This window comes from Alligator sinensis, unplaced genomic scaffold, assembly GCF_000455745.1.
Source record: "Alligator sinensis unplaced genomic scaffold, ASM45574v1 scaffold277_1, whole genome shotgun sequence".
Taxonomy (NCBI): Eukaryota; Metazoa; Chordata; order Crocodylia; family Alligatoridae; genus Alligator; species Alligator sinensis.
Window position 1 is genome coordinate 2,387,863 of NW_005841899.1, and position 18,139 is coordinate 2,406,001.

Here is an 18,139-nt window from a genome sequence, read left to right on the forward strand (position 1 = left end):
CTGCTGATCAGCTGATTGGGAGGGCAAGTGGCATTCAGCCATGGTTTGAATGGTCCCAGGGCTCTGGGGTGGTTTCAGCCATGGTGTGTCTGCCTCTCCCCATGCACAGCTTTGGGTTGTCTTGGAGCTAGGCACAGAGTAGGTGGCATTCTCCCACAGCTTGGACAGTTCCAGCCATGGGCTCATCTACCTCCCACCCTGGGCAAGAGATGAGGGCATTTCCACGCAGCCGGACCCATCCCATGACTGGGACAGGTCAGACTGCCACTGCCTTTTCTCTGCTGGGCAGATGAGCTGCTATATTTTTCTGTGATTCTGATTCTACATTTTCTTACTCTTCTATATTTGATGGTCTGAGCATTACGTTTTCAGGCTTAAAATGATTATCTAATGAAACATTTTTGCCTTAACAGTTGTAATGTTTTACGTTTACCTTAAGTTTGGCCCTCTGACCTCTTTGATGTTCAGTAGTAAGAACCGATGGTGCAAATTGAGGGAATTATCTACATTTTGTTTTAGTATTACTGTGTAGAATTTTACAGTTTTTAATTGTACAGGTGTAGTAATGCATAGTGACTTTTCAATCAATGTTACAGGTGTCTTTTCTGCAGTACCCTAGCTACTTTTTTCTTTATGAAATTTGATTTAGTATTTTTGGGCATGGATTTATTTACTGTTGTATGGAGGATAGCTGTGTCGTTCCTTGTTGACAAGGTCACATTCAAGGTGAATATTACAGTAGAGAAGTATTTCAAACCAAATAATGCAGATAAGCAGTATGCTTTGCTCCTATGGAGGGTGTTTTTGTCTTTGAGCATGACTCGGGTGAGCACTCTTGGATTCCATTTTTTGCAAGAGAGTTGTATGAATGCCAAAGTATTTTGGAGGGGCGTAGGTTGTATTTTGGGACTCTTCTTTATGTATATAACATGGACCCTGTATATAAAACAGCTTTGGTATCCATACAGAATGAATCCTTTAGGTGATACTTCCAATACATTACTTATTGTTTATGAAGGTTTACCTAAACATGCACACTCAAATCATCTATTTTGCCTCTTTTCTTTATGCAGGGTATTTATACGAGTGGAGTATGGGAAGAGAAATCAGATGAAATTTCATTTGCCGATTTCAAGTTCTCAGTTACTCATCACTATCTGGTACAAGAATCTAGCGACAAAGATGGGAAAGAAGAATTGGTAGAAGGTAGATAATTAGCTTTACTACATATTGTAAATATGAATAGGGGAGATAGCATTCAAAAAATACCCTCAGCCTATCTTGTTAATGTGAAAATTATGATAAGATAAATTGACTTACCTAGAAACTTGCAGAGTCCCCTATGAAATTAAGTTTATTTCTTGAAGTATTTTGGAAGTTATAGTTTCTACATAGTAATTTAATGGGGCGTGGAAACAACTTGAACTTTGATTTTTTTAATTTGATAATTAAGAATTGGTTCACTAAACTTGTATATAAATCTAAAGGCTCTTAATTCAGCTGCCTCACTGTACAAAAAGCAAAAATAAGTCATTGGTATATGGATTTGTAGAAACTTGTAAGTTTGTGTGATACTTGAGTGTAAAAAAGTTTGCTTTTTTTTTTCCTTTTCTATTTTTTTTTAAGATCTCTAATAATTTCTGAAAAACCAGAAATTTTAATGCATCATAGCTACATAAAAATGTTACTCTTAAAGGGATATTTGCAGTACTGGACAGTGTACTTATTTGTCCATCCCTAACTTTTCTGTCTCTAAATTTCTTCCCTTTGTTCTGGAGATAAATCTCTTGTGCACAGAATGGCAAATGAAATGTAAAAAGTCAATTGATTTTTCTGAACAGTTCTCCAAATCCAATAAGTACATGGCTCTTTATTGCTAGCCTATTCTACAGCTCTCTCTGACTTACACAACAGGTTTCTTGTGAAAACGAGTGTCTAGATTTTTTTTTTTAAACAGGAAAATAGTCATAGTATTTCTATATATGATCTCAAACAAAGCTGAAAGCTCTGGTTTTTAAGTCTACCAATGATGATGATGTAGACTAGACTGTTCCAGTTTAGTCAGCCTCACATGTAAGATAACCCTCCATTTTCAGGTTCAAATTTAGGTAAAAAACCCTTTTTCCCTTTAACTATGACAGTGCTCTACACTATTATGTTTGGCTTAGCCTGACTGCCAGAAGCCCAATTTGTAGGTTAGTCCTCAAGTGCAGTCTTTATGGTTCTTTGAGGAGGGGGGAAGGAGAGAAGGATAACTTTATATATGGTATAGTATGGTAAATGTTTCCATTAATAATGAGAACATCCTTATGAATAGTAATATTTGCATTTATATTGAGTCTTTAAATATTCCTTGATATGGGTATTTTCCCTCTTTTTTCACCCCAAGGATAAATTTCAGTACAAGGAAGTTTATGGTGTAAGCTCCCACTGCCTCAGTTGCAGTTGAGGGTGGTTAGTTTCTCTGGAAATCAGACCTTAAAAAGTTCAGGCAGTGTAACAGCTAAGATTAGAATGTAGAAATCTTGGCCCCAACCTAACCTCTAGTTAAACATCATTTTTTTTTGTTGTCTTCAATTTTGGTATAACCCATATGTTCAGTTATTCTTTTTAAAGTAAATTTTTCTGAAACCTGGGGTTGACTATAACAGTGGTTTCATATTTTCCTGTGATGGTTGATCACATGCTCTAGCTAATGCCATTGGGTGGGAACTTGAATCTTATCAGGTTAACTTTTTATGTGATGCAAATATTGAATGTTAGCATTTCATACTAGTCACACATTATGGCAGGGATCAAAGAACTTATTATACTATACCAAACGTATGAAGACTTATAAAAGTATATGGTACTTTGTTTATAGTTTTTTCTTTTTTTAACACTTAAAGAATGCAGCAGAATCTAATGCTGATGAACTCACTTTCTTCACTGAAAATGCTATGAAATTATGTAATTACAATATTTTAAGTCTCTTTCTATAAAGTGTTTTGACCTCTGTGTAACTCTTCAAGTGTGGAAAAACAACATTCTCCTTATTCAACTAACATGTTTTTAAAGGATGGGCTTCAGAATTGGAAAACTTCAAATACAGAAGAAGAAAAAATGAGTTTGTTCTTTTAAGAAGTCCATTTTCATCTTCCATTCGCATTTTAAGTTTGTTGCTCTGACCTCTTTTGCCAGCACTGAACTGTTGTAAAGGCTACATTCTCTAGCTGCAGTCCAGGGACTTATAACTACTGAATAGAAATTTCTTCGTAGCGACCTACTAATAGTCCTTCATCCGGTCCTGTAGTGACTACTGGTGGAAAAAAAGCAGCATAGTAGATCAGCTCGTGTACTCTCTTCTCAGTAGAGTGCAAATTGGGATCATGGATTTATGGTGGGAAAGATTGTGCATTAGAAAGCTTATTTCTGGTTTTGTGACACCGGCGTTGCTCTACAGAAGTCAGTGGCAAAATTCTTATTGACTTCAGTACTATATGATTAGCATTTTTAGATACAAATGTAATGTGTTCCTGAATGGAAAGCCTCCATTCAGGCTGGTGGTGGTTGTGCTGGGTGTTTTCTGCTGGAAAATTGCCTAGAGATGCTCTTCTGTGATTGGAACCCTATTGTGCTGGGTACTTTGTGCATAATAGAATAATATCTTCCCAAAATAGTTTATAGTAAAAGTAAATATATACTAATAATTTTTGTGCACTAATTATGATTTGAGCTGGTGAAGGCAGCATTGTAGTGAAGCTTGAGAAGCCCTGCCATTCCTTTTTCAATATCCTCTGCCTTGCTTCTCTGTTCTGAGGAATCGGGTAAGATTTGAGAATGGCTTTACTTTGACCAGTATTCTGCAATTTGTGTAGAAGACATTCAAAGGCATAAATATAAGCTGAAAACTTAATGATCACTGGTACTTTTGAAAAGAGGATGGGAGGAATACACACAGGGATGACACCAACCACTTTCTACTATTATACCACAAAATAAATCTGAAGTATGAATGAACACAGAAGTTAGTATTGAGTTGACTAAAGGGATTATTTTTTATTTGGAAAAAAAACTGGTTCTTTTACTACAATGAGCCTCATCAAATAATTATTATTTTTTTAAAGCAGTTAAAGAGCACATTCTTTTTCTCAGGCTTCCTCTAACTTCCAAAAAAAAATACTAATGCTTTTTCATCGTTATCAAATGGTTTCACAGATGCCCTTCCACTACCTATGCAGGATTTGCTGTGTATGAACAACGATTTTCCTCCTAGAGCTCATTGTCTAGTAAGATGGTACGTAAAGTCTCTTTTCTTCTATATTGCAAGTAACTGTGGTGCATTCATATAGTTTTAATTAGAAGATTTTCAGTTACTGTTGACAGAGTTTGTGAGTACTTGTTAAGTTACAAGTCCTAAAAAGCTAAGCATGATTCTGTACCTGAAATATTTAGCAAATTTAAAGTAGGTGCTGATGTAAATTTGAACCTGAAGTGAAAGTATTTAAATATTTTTGCAGGTTGAATTTCAGATTGAGTGTCTTGCTTCTTACCCTGTGGAGAATGTAATTGTTAATTGTCTCTAATAAGTACCTTTTCGCAATATAAGTAATAAACATGTGCTATCTTGGATACTCTGTTAGTGCACTATTGTAAATGTAGATATTTAAAGGGATAGCATTTAATAACTGGCTTTCAAAGCGTGTGGTATTTGTGCATCATTCTGTCTATCGGTCAGAAAAACTAATTGAAATCTAAAATACATTTGATATTTTAGGAAATTGGTGATGATTTTATTTCAAACTACATAGGATAGAATCAAGAACACGCAGCTACTTTTTCTTGTGTAACCTATTACAATTTTTTTAAAGGTATGGCTTGCGTGAATTTGTAGTTATTGCCCCAGCAGCAAATAGCGATGCAGTTCTTAGTGAGTCCAAATGCAACCTCCTTCTGAGCTCAATTTCTATTGGTTTGGGAAACACTGGCTGGTAAGTGGAATTTTAAAAGCTTTACTTATCAAGATAATGTTAAAATGATTTTACAATGAGGAAGAATTGCGTTAATAGCAACAGAAGATATTACAGGTTTAGAAAACTTACAACTTCAGATTTAATCAAAAAGATGCATTAAAATTATATCTTGCAATGGAAGCTTGGCCTAGCATCAGTATTTTGACAGACATATTCAGAGAGTTTTTTAATATTTTGGTGTACTGAATCTACATCTATAACTTCTGTTCAGTAGATTTCTTGAAAATGGGGAACTTTTGTTTTAAAATTTAAAAAACTTGTAAGAGCAACCTGTTCACAAATCGGTATTTATGTAAACTAGGTCAGTTTGTGTACAAGTTTTATTGGCGTAAGGATTCTGGTGTTTCTGACAGTATTCAGACCCGCTATTAAATTCTGATTTTAGTCTATTTTATGATGAAATGGTTGGTATAACTCTGTGGCTTTGCACATGTTCCGCTTTACCTAAAAAAGTTATGTATTATGCCTGCTATTAAATACGTTTTACTTTGCAATTTTTCATTAAAACTCCAGTGCCACTAGGTGGTGATGTTTGCGTACTCCATTGTGGAGAAATGTCTGAAATTTGTTTTGTATATAATAATATTAAATAATTCTGAAGATTATAGAATACTCTAAGCTATTTTGTAAACTAAAACATCAGTATCTTTCAGTCAGGTACCATTATTTGTGCAAATACATCATAAATGGAGAAGAATGTATGTTGGAGAATGTCAGGGCCCTGGAGTTCGAACGGACTTTGAAATGGTTCATCTTCGTAAAGTGCCAAATCAGTATACTCACTTATCAGGGCTATTGGACATCTTTAAATCCAAGATTGTAAGTATTTTTGCTAGAAACTGTTTTTATAACTGGTGTGTAACATGGTTATCTCCTTTCACACGAGCAGTTTTTTAAATATATAGGTGATCAAATTAAAGATTGGGCTCAATGTTCTGCATCAATAGAATCCTTTTTTCCTTCATAGTCTGATTTAAAGTTCACTTTATAATGGTATGCCCCTCTTTTCCAGCCTCAAAACAATTTTCTTTCCTTAAAAGAAGGGATGAAGGAGAAAAAAGCTGCCTGGATTTATTTTCTGATATTCTGTTTTCCAATTATTAATATATGTTTTAATAGCAAGCAGAATCCAACAGATGAAATATGGATAGCCCCGAGAAGATGTTCCAGCATAGTAAAGCTGACTATAGGGCTGATCCTGCCTCAGGCAGGGGATTGGATTAGATGACCTCTCCAGGTCCCCTCCAGCCCTACTTCTCTGTGATTCTGAGACTACTTATTGGTAACACAGTTTGTATAGGGTCTCTCTTCCTTAATGGAAATGTGTCCATTTTTGAATGAAAGTCAACTACATCCTGGCTATTCTTAGACAGCTTTCACACTAACTACTTATTTTTCCAAGTAGTCTATTTAAAATAAAATTTAGGCAGAAATTTGCCATGCTTGTCCTCAGATGATGCAAACTTTTAGTAATTTATTTATTAAATGACCAAAATATATTGGGCAATTCCCTAAGACATGACTTGTGTCTTTTTAAGAGGATATGTCATCAGATGTAGATTGTAAGTAAAGGCTGCCCATTGGAAAAAAAATTGAGATGAAGGGCACAGTGACAAGCGTAAGATATGCATTTTGGTAGATTTGTAGTACTTTCTGACTATTGCATCTCACTGGGAGTTATTGAGTGAATTAATATTAGGAAAGAATTTTCTTTCCATTTGAGTGTAGTAGTGTACAAAGAACTGGGGTGTGACAGTTTTTATATATTTGGGGGCCTAGATAAAAAAAAAAAAATAAAAAATCTGAACTTAATGATTTGCATTGCTGGCCTGGATTGATTTAGTGGTGAAACACAGGACCATATAGCCTGTTATCAGTTTTCCTCTAACTTAATATACATTCTATGTATTCATGGATTCAAAATGCTTTCTGGCTTATTTTTGCATCCAAAGCAGTTACATCTTTGCTATTTCAAAGACTAACCTTTTGGCTGTGTGCAGGGGGTGAATCCCACTGAAATCAGGTGGATATGCTGACCTGCTTATTGTGGGCACGTTTTGTACCACATTTTTACTCAGAATTAATATAGGGCATCTAATTTGGTTTACTTGTAGTTGTGAATTGATACCATCTGGTCTGATGTTCTTACACTGTATATTATTTTTTCCCCTGTACATTGTAAGGAAAACGTCATCTTAAAAAGTGACCTAATTTTAAAACCAGGCTAAACAAGATGTTTAGTAGTAAATGACCTGCTTGGGCTTGAAAATGTAGAAGAGATTTGTGTTTCAATTATATTGAAAACCTATTTTTCACTTGTTTTCACCAAGTACTTCTATTTTCTCAAAGTGAAATATAAGAGTAGAGTTGCAACTCTAGTTTATTTGTTACTTCAATTCATTTATACTCTCTTATTTCCTAGGGGTGCCCTTTAACTCCACTGCCTCCAGTTAGCATTGCTATTCGACTTACATATGTTCTTCAAGATTGGTTGCAGTATTTCTGGCCTCAGCAACCACCAGGTAAAAGATTGGTGTTTTTAAAGTGTTTTTAAATTTGTTTATGTTTAAGGAAAAGGTATGTTTCTCACCAGAAATATGAATGTTTTTGTATCTAGCTTAAACAGTGTCTGGGGACTCTGGTGCTAACTCAGGCTGAAGTAAAATATGAGCTCCAAACCATTCATTGTGATGGGCTGGCTATCCTAATCTTAAAGCCCTGTTTAATTAAAAAAAGAGTGGGTATGTGGATGGGTAGGGTTAGGACCTCACATGACAGTATGAAATGAAGACTCAGTAAAAATTACAAGACTGGTATCCCTTCAGAGTTAGAAGAGTTAAGTATCTGTAGTCTTGTAAACAAAGTTATTCAAATAAAGTAAGGAGAGACTTGTTAGGTTTCTGTTTTGTGATAAGTGAACAAATTTATGTAGAAATGACTGTTCATGTAACACAGGACTTTTTCACTGCAAGTTAAATCAGCTTGATCTGCCAGGGCATTTTTAGATGTGTGTGTGACGCAGCACCAGGTGCTGCATCATGTGCATTTGTCTAAACAGTGAAATGTGCGATGGTGCCAAGAAAATGGCAGCAGTGCACTTTTGAACTAAAACGCATCAAAGGTGTGTTAGTTCAAAAGCGCACTGCTGCCACTTCCCCAGTGCTGATGCTCATTTCGCCATGTATACAAATGCATGTGACAAAATGCCAGACACCTGAGCTCGCATGCGGAGCAGACTCAATTAATCAAGTCTGCTCTGATTCACTGGATCTCCTTTTCGTGCTGCGGTACGTGTATAAATGCCCCCAGCGTTCTCCCTTCTGAGCTAAAGCAATTTTCTACCCTTTTTGCCTCAGAACATTTTCTAGCTGTTGCTAGATTCGAAGATAAAGTTATTGGGCTTATTTGGAATTATCTTTTTTGCATTGATATTTTGTTGTTTGCTTTTATAACGATATTTAATAATTTTGTTTCTTAGACTTCTCTCTTTACTTGTATTTAATTATTTTGACCTAAGGAATTTCAGATGTAGAAAATAAAGGGACACTGGGCGAATCTAGATGTGCAGCTAGTGTGTCTCATTAAACTCCGGCTCAGTTTGCACCTGACTCAGCTGTTCCCAGGCCCAGCATCTTCATGTGCACTTGGGACCACAGCAGTTTGAGCCAGGGCAGAGCAGCCCTGGCCTGGCAGCAGGCAGTGGAGGGGCTGGCCCAAAGTGTGGAGCTGTGTAGCTGACCCCCTGAGCCTGGTGAAAGCCTGGGGCTGCTCTGTCCCGGCTCAAACTGCTGTGTTCCCAATCATGGTCTACACGTGTTTTCTGCGCAGTAAATGTCTCTGCCATAAGGCAGTATTGCCCCCAACAATATGGTCATACAGCAGAGTTAATTTACTGCACCTGAATGTAGACATGCTTTACTGTGGAATTAATTAGTCAACTGCAGTAAACTGTATGTGTAGATGTACCCCGTGTGAACTTGAACTCTAGTAACTTAAAAAAATGCATTGAAATTAGTTTTAGGTGCTACATCAGTGCTGTTGTGCCGCTACCAGCTTTTGCGGTTGTATAATCCCATTTTTAAACTCTTAATTGAGTTCTTCTTTCTCCTGTTGCTATGTGGAAAACTGAAGATAGTTTTACTTATCTCTATATATAATGTGTGGTGAGAGAAACCTAACTGTAGGTGTATACTACAGACCACCAAACCAGGGGCAGGAGCTCAATCTGGTGTTCATTCGAGAATTGGCACAGGCTGTGCATGCACGGGACATAGTTGTCATGGGTGACTTCAATTACCCAGACATCTCTTGAGCAGAACACTTGGCTAAGTCAGATTGGTTATGTTGCTTCCTGACCTGTATTGAAGAGCTCTACCTGACTCAGGAAGTGCATGGGCCAATCAGAGGTAACGCTCTCCTAGACTTGATCTTGGCCATAGGAGATGAACTGGTGAGTGACTTGAATATAGAGGAGAAAGGTGTGCATGAAGAGTGGTCATTCTTCAAGGACACTATCAAAGCACAAAAGAAGTCCATTCCCATGCGTAGGAAAGATAGCAGAAGGACTGATAAGCCTTCTTGGCTTCATAGGGATATCATAGTCTTCTTGAAAAAGAAGAAAGAGGCATACAAACAATGGAAGCTTGGGACAGTCCCCAAGGAAGACTGTACAACGATGGTTCACACTTGTTGGGAGCAGATTAGAAAGGCTAAGGTGGCGACTGAATTTCAACTAGCAACAGAAATCAAGGAAAATAAGAAGTCCTTCTTTAGGTATGTAGGGAACAGGAGGAAAACAAATGAAAGTGTGAGGCCATTGCTTAACTCGGGACAGCTGGTTACCAACACTCGGGAGAAAACTGAACTCCTGAATGACTACTTTGGTTTGGTATTTCACCGGACTAAGGGGAAAATTATATTAGATAAGGTTCAGAATGGGCTGTTGCCGCTGAGCTGGTGCGTGATCAGTTAGAAAAGTTAGACATTTATAAGTCAGGAGGACTGGATGAACTTCATCTGAGAGTGCTGGAAGAGCTGGCCGAAGTCATCGGAGGACCTCTGGTGAAACTCTTCCAAAACTCGTGGCACTAGGGGGAGGTCCCTGAAGACTGGAAGAGGGCCAGTGTATGCCTATCGTCAAGAAGGGCAGGAGAGAGGACCCAAACAACTACAGGCCAACTAGCCTAACTTCTGTCCCAGGAAAAATCCTGGAAAAAGTCATCAACAAGTCTATGTGCAGTATGCTTGCAGAAGGTAGGATTCTGAATGACAGCCAGCATGGCTTTGTTGCGGGCAGGTCTTGTTTTACCAATCTCATCTCCTTCTATGACCAGGTAACTTGCCACCTGGATAAGAGAGGAGGTTGACATTGTATACCTAGACTTCCGAAAGGCCTTTGATCTGGTATCCCATGATGTTCTCTCAGGAGAACTGGAGGATTGAGGGCTTAACTGCTTGTCAGTTAGGTGGGTAGGAAGCTGGCTGGGGGGTAGGACCCAGAGAGTTCTAATGAGTGGATCTGTGTCACCGTGGCAAAGTGGCCAGTGGTGTCCCTCAGGGGTCTGTGCTTGGTTCAGTGCTTTTCAACATCTTTATTAATGATTTGGACATGGGGGTGAAGAGCTCACTGGCCAAGTTCGTGGACGACATCAAGTTATGGGGGAGCGTGGTCACGCTTGAAAATAGGTTGCAGATACAGGCAGACCTAGACAGGCTGGCAAGTTGAATGGATTGGAGCCAGGTGAAGTTCAACATTGAGAAGTGTAAAGTGCTTCATCTGGGGATGAACAATCCCCAACATACACGCCTGGTGGCACCAAACTGACTAGCACCACGACTGAAAGGGATGTAGGGGTAATAATAGACCATAGTATGAACATGAGCTGTCAGTGTGATGCTGTAGTCAGCAGGGCAAACAATACTCTGGCATGCATCAACCATTTCATCTCAAGTAAAACCAAGGAAATGATTCTCCCGCTTTACTCAGCATTGGTGAAACTGCAGCTGGAGTACTGCATCCAGTTCTAGGCACCGCACTTCAACAAGGACGTGGAAAAGCTTGAGAGAATCCAGAGAAGAGCCACCCGTATGATCAGAGACTTGCATGGCAAGCCATACGAGGAAAGGCTGAGGGACTTGGGTCTCTTCAGCCTAAAAAAGAGAAGGCTGAGAGAGGACTTGGTAGCAGCTTACTGTTGTATTGTGGGAATGTGTTGAGGGCTCGGCAAACAGCTGTTCACCAGGGCACTCTTGGGGAAAACCAGGAGTAATGGCCACAAACTCCTGGAAGACTAGTTCAGGCTTAGTGCTAGGAAAAACTTCACAGGGTGTTCAGGCTGTAGACTAAATTCCCTCCAGAGCTGGTGCAATTGCCTACCCTGGAAATCTTCAAGAGGAGACTGGCTGGTCACCTCGCTGGGGTCACTTGACTCCAGTTATCTTTCCTGCCTAGTGCAGGGGAACTGGACCCAATGATCTCCCGACTTCCCTTCCAGCCCCTTACAGTTTGACTCTATGATGCAGGGTCGATAATTGGAAGGTTTAGGTTCTATTCCTGCCTCTGCTATAGATGTGCATATCAAGGTGGTTAGTGCCTTTTAAAAACCTCAGACAGACTGTGAGACCTTGGACCCAATGCTTAAATTTTGACATTTTCCTTGTTTTAAAAATATTTTGATAACAAATTAATATGTGGGTGAAATAATGTTGTTTTTGAGCTGGTAGATATAAAGCTGAGGGAAAATCTATTTTAAACCCAGACCACTACAGCTGTGATAGGTATGAATGGGAGACGGGTAATTGACTAGCAATGAATCATCTGAAACTTCACGTTACTAATAAAAAGGGTGTTTTGAGAAGAGATCTCTAGCTGTAGGTGGTGCCATTGATTTTTTTTTTAATTTGTTTGTTTATTTTTTGATAGTGTGAACAATTGAAAATGTCTCAGACTAGAGATGCACACATTATAGGGGACTGACTTCATGGTCTATTATAATCTGCTTGATTCCTTCTAAACTCTTCATTGTACATGTGTTAATGAATCTCTCTCCCTTTTAATGGTCTTAATGTTCCACCAATCAAGGTAGCCTTTCTTCTGCAGTTCTGCTGCTGGTTAGTTGCTGCTGGTAATGTAGCTCTAATTTACAGCCTTGCAAACTGTTTTTAATTAATCCTGATAAAGTTATACTTGTTTTTGCATCAGTCAAACTGAATAATAGGCCCTAAGCCCCTAGTATATTGGTACAGCTTCCAGTTTCTTTTTACCTGAAGAAAAATGTATTGTCCTATTTGTTATGATGCACCTCACCATGTGCGTTGACTTTTCAAAATCCTGGATCTGCCCATGATCCTACCCATTGCTGTGTAGGGTCACACAAAGGACCACTGCTTTCTTCAAGGTGATTGTTTTGATTCATTGCAGCAGAAAAATGCATTGTGGGCATTATCTTTACTAGGCAGCAACCTATTTATTGTTCTAGTAAACTAACCACAGTTATATCAAGGAAAACGTGTTGATCTCTCTTCAGATATAGATGCTCTAGTTGGCGGAGAAGTTGGAGGCCTGGAATTTGGGAAGCTGCCATTTGGTGCCTGTGAGGATCCAATAAGGTAATACTGTGTACAGGAAATTGTGCAGGTTATAATGTAGGCTGGAGGTGCTCAAGAGAAAAAATGAAAGTTATTTTATATCTAATTTTATATGGAGTTGGGCTGGCCAGTACCTTGCTGTGTCACAACACACTGAAGATAAAAGGCCTCATAGTTTAAGTACTGAACAGAAACGAAGAATATAGTGTATTGTAAGGATTTACAATTACTTGATATTTGACCATTTAAACTATTTTCATTTCTAATTTTTATGACAAATAATCCCATAACACATAGACATTTTGATGCAACATAATGTCCTATAAACTTTTTACAGCTTTATATATATCAGTCAAGTCTTAACATCATCACTTTTGTGCCAAACCATACTGTAGCTGCAGATGATTAAGTTTTTAAAGATGATGTGACCATATGCAAAGTATCAGAGAGAGGCCCGTGCTACCCATTACATATATTACACAATTAACTGGTTAATCATGCAATACATTTAGACTGGCCAGACATACGAAGTAAGACTGGCCACTGCTCCTGGGAGAGCAGTAACTGTTCCAGGAGGAACTGAATGTCAGGAGCATGGTAACTTGATTTCTCTGTCATGCCCTTTGATGAAATTCTGTCGAGGGTCTGTTGCAGTTTCCCCCGCTCCCCGCTTTAGTTGATGGGGGAAAAAGTCTCCATTCATCTTTTTCCTGAACACATTCCTGGTTTACCTTCCCATTAAGTTGGACACTAAGATTGTTACACATATTAAAGGAATCCCACAATATTCCCTGAGTGTAAAGGAAGTGGGAAAGAACTATGTATGCCTTATGTTTTAAATTTAATAGTTAGTACATTCAGGAAGGGCATGTAAATACCACAGTAATGAACATACACCTAGGAACCAAAAGAACAGTTACACTTTGTGGAATATATCATCTTATTTAAGTTAAAAATGCATCTTAATTTTTTTCCCTCCCTGAAGTAAATTAATTGCTAATGTGTGGTTAAATACCATAATAAAAAACCTCAAATTGGATTGCCTTGTTAGTCTTGTATAAAAATGTTGATCATCTCTTGCATCATATTTGGTGTTTTTATTGGGCTAAGCCCTAGAGGGAGATTTTTCAGAAGCATAAATCAAAAGCAGTCAGGAATGTAACATCCCTTGAATTTCAGTGAAAGGTAAGTACCCACCAACACTTACATCTTTTGAAAATATCTAAAGGTTCTTGGAACACCTTTTAATATAATTTATCCCAGATTTTTAAATCTTGTTTTGTTTTTTTCAGCGAGCTCCATTTAGCAACCACATGGCCTCATCTAACAGAAGGTATCATTGTGGATAATGATGTTTATTCGTAAGTATGTCTCTTTTGTAAGTATGTGTATTCATAAATGTTTAGATGTCTGCTTTCTTCAGCCATTAACAACTTGCATCATCATAATGGCATCAAGAGCTTAACAGTCTAATGGATTTTGTTCAGATTTTTGGGTGTTATTCCCTAGATAAATGCATAACTCAGCTGTGAGCACCTGCGTTTAAAAAAAAAAAAAAAAGTTATGAAATAAATTTGTAAATGCTTATTGGGAAAGCCCATTGTATATTGGTCACAGCACAATAGTGCATGTGTTTCTATCTGCTAAGACCTGTTTCTAAGGTTTTTATTCGATTCTTTTATTTTTCATAAGCTTTGGATATGATGGTAGGCTAGCCTTGAGAGGAAGGGAAATACATTAATGTGAAGTTAGGAAGTAAAAGGAGATATTTTATCCTGTAGTGTTATTTCCCCCCTGAAGAACTTTGTCAGCTCTGCTTTCTGCTGCACCTAAGAGACATGGGTCACCAATATGTACTCATTTCTCTTACAAAAGAACATTAAGCATGTTAACAAGTAATTGTATTAATGGACCTATAGCAATTGGTTCCACATCTTAGAAAACTAAGGGTGAAAATACGTATAGAGAATTGAATTTCTTCAACAACACTTAAAGAAAAACATTCTATTTAGAGATTCTAGATTTACATAATACTTATTTCTTTTCTGACTTTTAATAGACAAATGCACAAAAACAAGAAAACAGCCTTCCATCCATTGTTTTTTCATGCCTGAATTCATAAAGTTCTTTTCATGTCACTTTCTTCCTTGTAGCAGCCAATTCTGAGGTCCAAAACAGAAGCTATATAAATGATTTCTATAATTTAGGTTGGCTGATGTTGTTGTTGTTGTTGTTAGATGTGCATTTGTAGTGCTACAAATGCTGCTGCACTTCGAAGCGCTATGCAAACTTAGCATTATGAGTGGTGGGCAGATTTGCAGATCCCCTGCAGAAAGAGTGCCGCAAAATTGCCACAGCGACATTCAGTTTTCTCCAGCTAGGAGCCGATAGGGATTTGTTCACCCCTGCGGCTCTGCTACTCCTTCCTTTTCCTCCCCCACACCCCTGTGGCATGTGGGGGTGGGTGAGGAGAGCTGCAGCTCCCCAGAGAATAGGGTTAGCAATAGGCTTTGATACCCCTAGTCCTTGCAGCAGCTCTCCTCATACCTCCCCCCACCCACCTTTGCAGAGGTACAGGGGGCTGGCATTGACAGTGCTGAGTACCCAGGCAGTATTGATCAGCTGTCCTTCCCACTCTCCCTCCTTCCACACCTGTTGCAGGGGTGGGAGGGGAGACCAGAGCACTGTGGGATGTTGGGGGGGACAAGGGGACTGAGAACCCCCCCTGTAATACCACAGTGTGCTGTATGTTACTTGTGGCACTGAAAAACAAGGAAGTTGAAGTCCCCCATGATGATCATGCATCGGGAGCATGTGGCCTCAGCCAGTTCCCTACTGAATTCCCAATCTAGTTCTTCCTCTTGGTGGGGAGGTCTATAGTAGACTCCTACAAGTATGTCACCTTCCCTGTGTTCTCCTCGTATCTTGACCCAGAGGGCCTCAAGACGCCTTTCTTGAAATGACTGGCAAGCTGCTGTGTGGGGTAGGAAACACAGCAGCAGCCACCTGAAGCCTTATAACTCTGGGAAGTAGCGTTATGTGGTCAGGCCCAGAGTGACTGGACAGATTCCAGAGGGGCAGGAATTGGGGCCAAAGCAATGTGGGATGCCTGGAGAACTGACTGGTCCATGAGCCCCATGAGAATATTGTGGGACCTACTATATCAGCATCTGTCGTGATAACACAGGACAAACTGCTAGTAGGTCTTGTGCAAACATTTCTGGGGATTTATCTCGTGATGAGTGGTGAGGATGTCTGTGCTTGTGCTTTATCCAGCATTAAATGTTTTCTGGCATGACAAGGCGATGTCTGTTTGCAGCCATCCAGGAACATTTCTGTAGAACTGTCCTCACTTCTGTAGTTCTGCAGGCAGCGTGCATTTCTGTTCTCTTGGCCCTTCGTAGCTCTACAGCAGGGATGGGCAATTATTTTGGGTAGAGGGCCGCTTACTGAGTTTTGGCAAGCCATCGAGGGCTGCATGATGGCCAGCCAGAGGCAGAAAAATATAAATTTTTAAAAATTTTTAGGAGTCCCATGGGCCACATAGAAGGTCTTGGCGGGCTGCATTTTGCCCACCCCTGCTCTACAGTGTAACACTTGTCCATACCCTAGATCAGAGGTTCCAAAACTTTCTTATTGCATGCCCCCTTCCAGATGTACCAGCTGTCTGCATACCCCTACCAGCATAAAGTTTATATTTTAACCCCTTAAATGTCTATTATTATAATGAAAATAAAATCTGCTGTTATGCAATCCCCTCCCCCGGATGTCTTGTGTAGTACACATGCCACAGTTTAGGAACCCCTGCCATAGATCATACCTTGTAAGTAACACAAAAGAGTTTGATTACTTGCAGTATACATCCTGCCCTGATCTTGGTGGTGACAAAATGAAACCTGATTTTTGTTTTTTAGTGATTTGGATCCTATTCAAGCACCACAGTGGTCTGTGAGGGTCAGAAAAGCAGATAATCCTCAATGTTTGTTGGGTAAGACACCAGAATTCTTTACCACTTCTGCATTCAGGTTGTTGTGATGAAATCAAACTTGAAGAGAGAAGTCTCCTAATCCCTTGTGATTCTGAATTTTTCTTGATTCTTAACACTTTAGCATATTCCAGCCAGCTTCTGAATAGGCTTCATGTTAGGTTGTCTTTCAAGCCCTGCATTCATCCAAAAAAAAGTTGCTTTTGTTGGATTTCAAATCATGTCTTCATTACCAGACTTTGTTGGTTTTTGGCTAATTTTCATGAGCTGGTTTTGTTTTGTAATGTGCTACATTGTATACAGCAGGGTTCATACCAGGACTGGACAGCCTGTAGGGCCTGGAGCTCCCCACAGGTCCAGAAATTTGACAGCTGAGGAGAAGTGTCACTGCTCCCATGCTGCCAGATTTCCAGATGATATGACGTCAGGGGCCATATCAGGTCTGTGGGCCAGGGGTTGAGACCCATGCTATAAGAGATGGCCTCTTCTGGTGCCATCCTCCAGATTGAGACAGAGGGGTTCCTCTACCTGATAGTCCCTTTGGTTGCTAAACCAAGGTGGCACGATGTTCTTTGTGCATGGTTTTTAACTTGGGAACTCACTTTGAAAGCTGACTCTGTCTGAGGTTTGGGCTATGATAGAAAATTTGAGATGCATTAACTGGAATATGGCTGATTGATCTCTAGTTGGCTTTGGCTGACTCTTGCTACATTTTAACATACAATTTTAGAACACGTGCTTTAAGAATTTGAAACACAACTTTCTGCTTTTTCCCCAAGGATTAACTTTTTCTTGAAATGACTAGCAGTGAGCCTCCACTGACTAAAGACGTTTTTCCTCAATGTTTATAGGTGATTTTCTTACTGAATTTTTTAAACTTTGTCGTCGGAAAGAGTCAACCGATGAAATTCTTGGAAGATCTGCATTTGAAGAAGATGGAAAAGGTAGAAAATAAAATCTCCTGTCTAATTTTTGAATAACAAGGTTTATTTGTGTTAGTTGTATCGCTTTTCCATTCTGCTATTTTGTGTGTTCCTGACTTTAGCTTCATCGCTGGTTTATAAGTGTGGACAGGTTGTGCTGGGTTGAACCAGTAGCTGTTAATGATCTATGTTACCATTTTCTCGCAAATCCCAGAGCTCCCTTGCTTCACAGCCAGTAATTTGGGAAACAAAATCTTCTAGTGTTTGGGTCTCATCAGCAAGTGTCTCTACCTTTTATTCTACTTCCCTTTTGTATCTCGATCAAGGGTTATTTTTATTTGATGTTGAACATGTGGTAGTTTTTCATTGGCAAAATGTTCCTGTTTATTCAGTCTTTCACCTTCTCTGCTTCTCATACTAGTTCACTTCTGTTTTTTAATTTCTTGTTTTGAGAGCAAGACATTGTCTCCTTAATTTGTATATCTTGGGCCAGCGTTTCCCAACCAGTATGCTGCAGCATGTCCAGGTATGCCATGCTTCCTGCTGGCTGGAGCCATGCCCCCTGCCTGCTGCTGCCACGGGTACACAGACAGATGGTGGGCATGGCTCCAGTGATTTGCATTCATGCGCTG

General features: G+C 39.2%; 1 protein-coding gene across 1 annotated transcript in view; it reads left to right on the forward strand.

Moving 5' to 3' along the window:
• RAB3GAP1 (RAB3 GTPase activating protein catalytic subunit 1) overlaps nucleotides 1-18,139 on the forward strand; it is a 38,557-nt gene that overhangs the window by 7,009 nt on the left and 13,409 nt on the right. Inside the window, 9 exon segments of the mRNA XM_025197587.1 lie at nucleotides 1,074-1,206; nucleotides 4,198-4,276; nucleotides 4,851-4,970; nucleotides 5,666-5,831; nucleotides 7,435-7,534; nucleotides 12,539-12,620; nucleotides 13,892-13,960; nucleotides 16,514-16,587; nucleotides 17,436-17,528. Coding sequence (XP_025053372.1) covers nucleotides 1,074-1,206; nucleotides 4,198-4,276; nucleotides 4,851-4,970; nucleotides 5,666-5,831; nucleotides 7,435-7,534; nucleotides 12,539-12,620; nucleotides 13,892-13,960; nucleotides 16,514-16,587; nucleotides 17,436-17,528 — 916 coding nt within the window.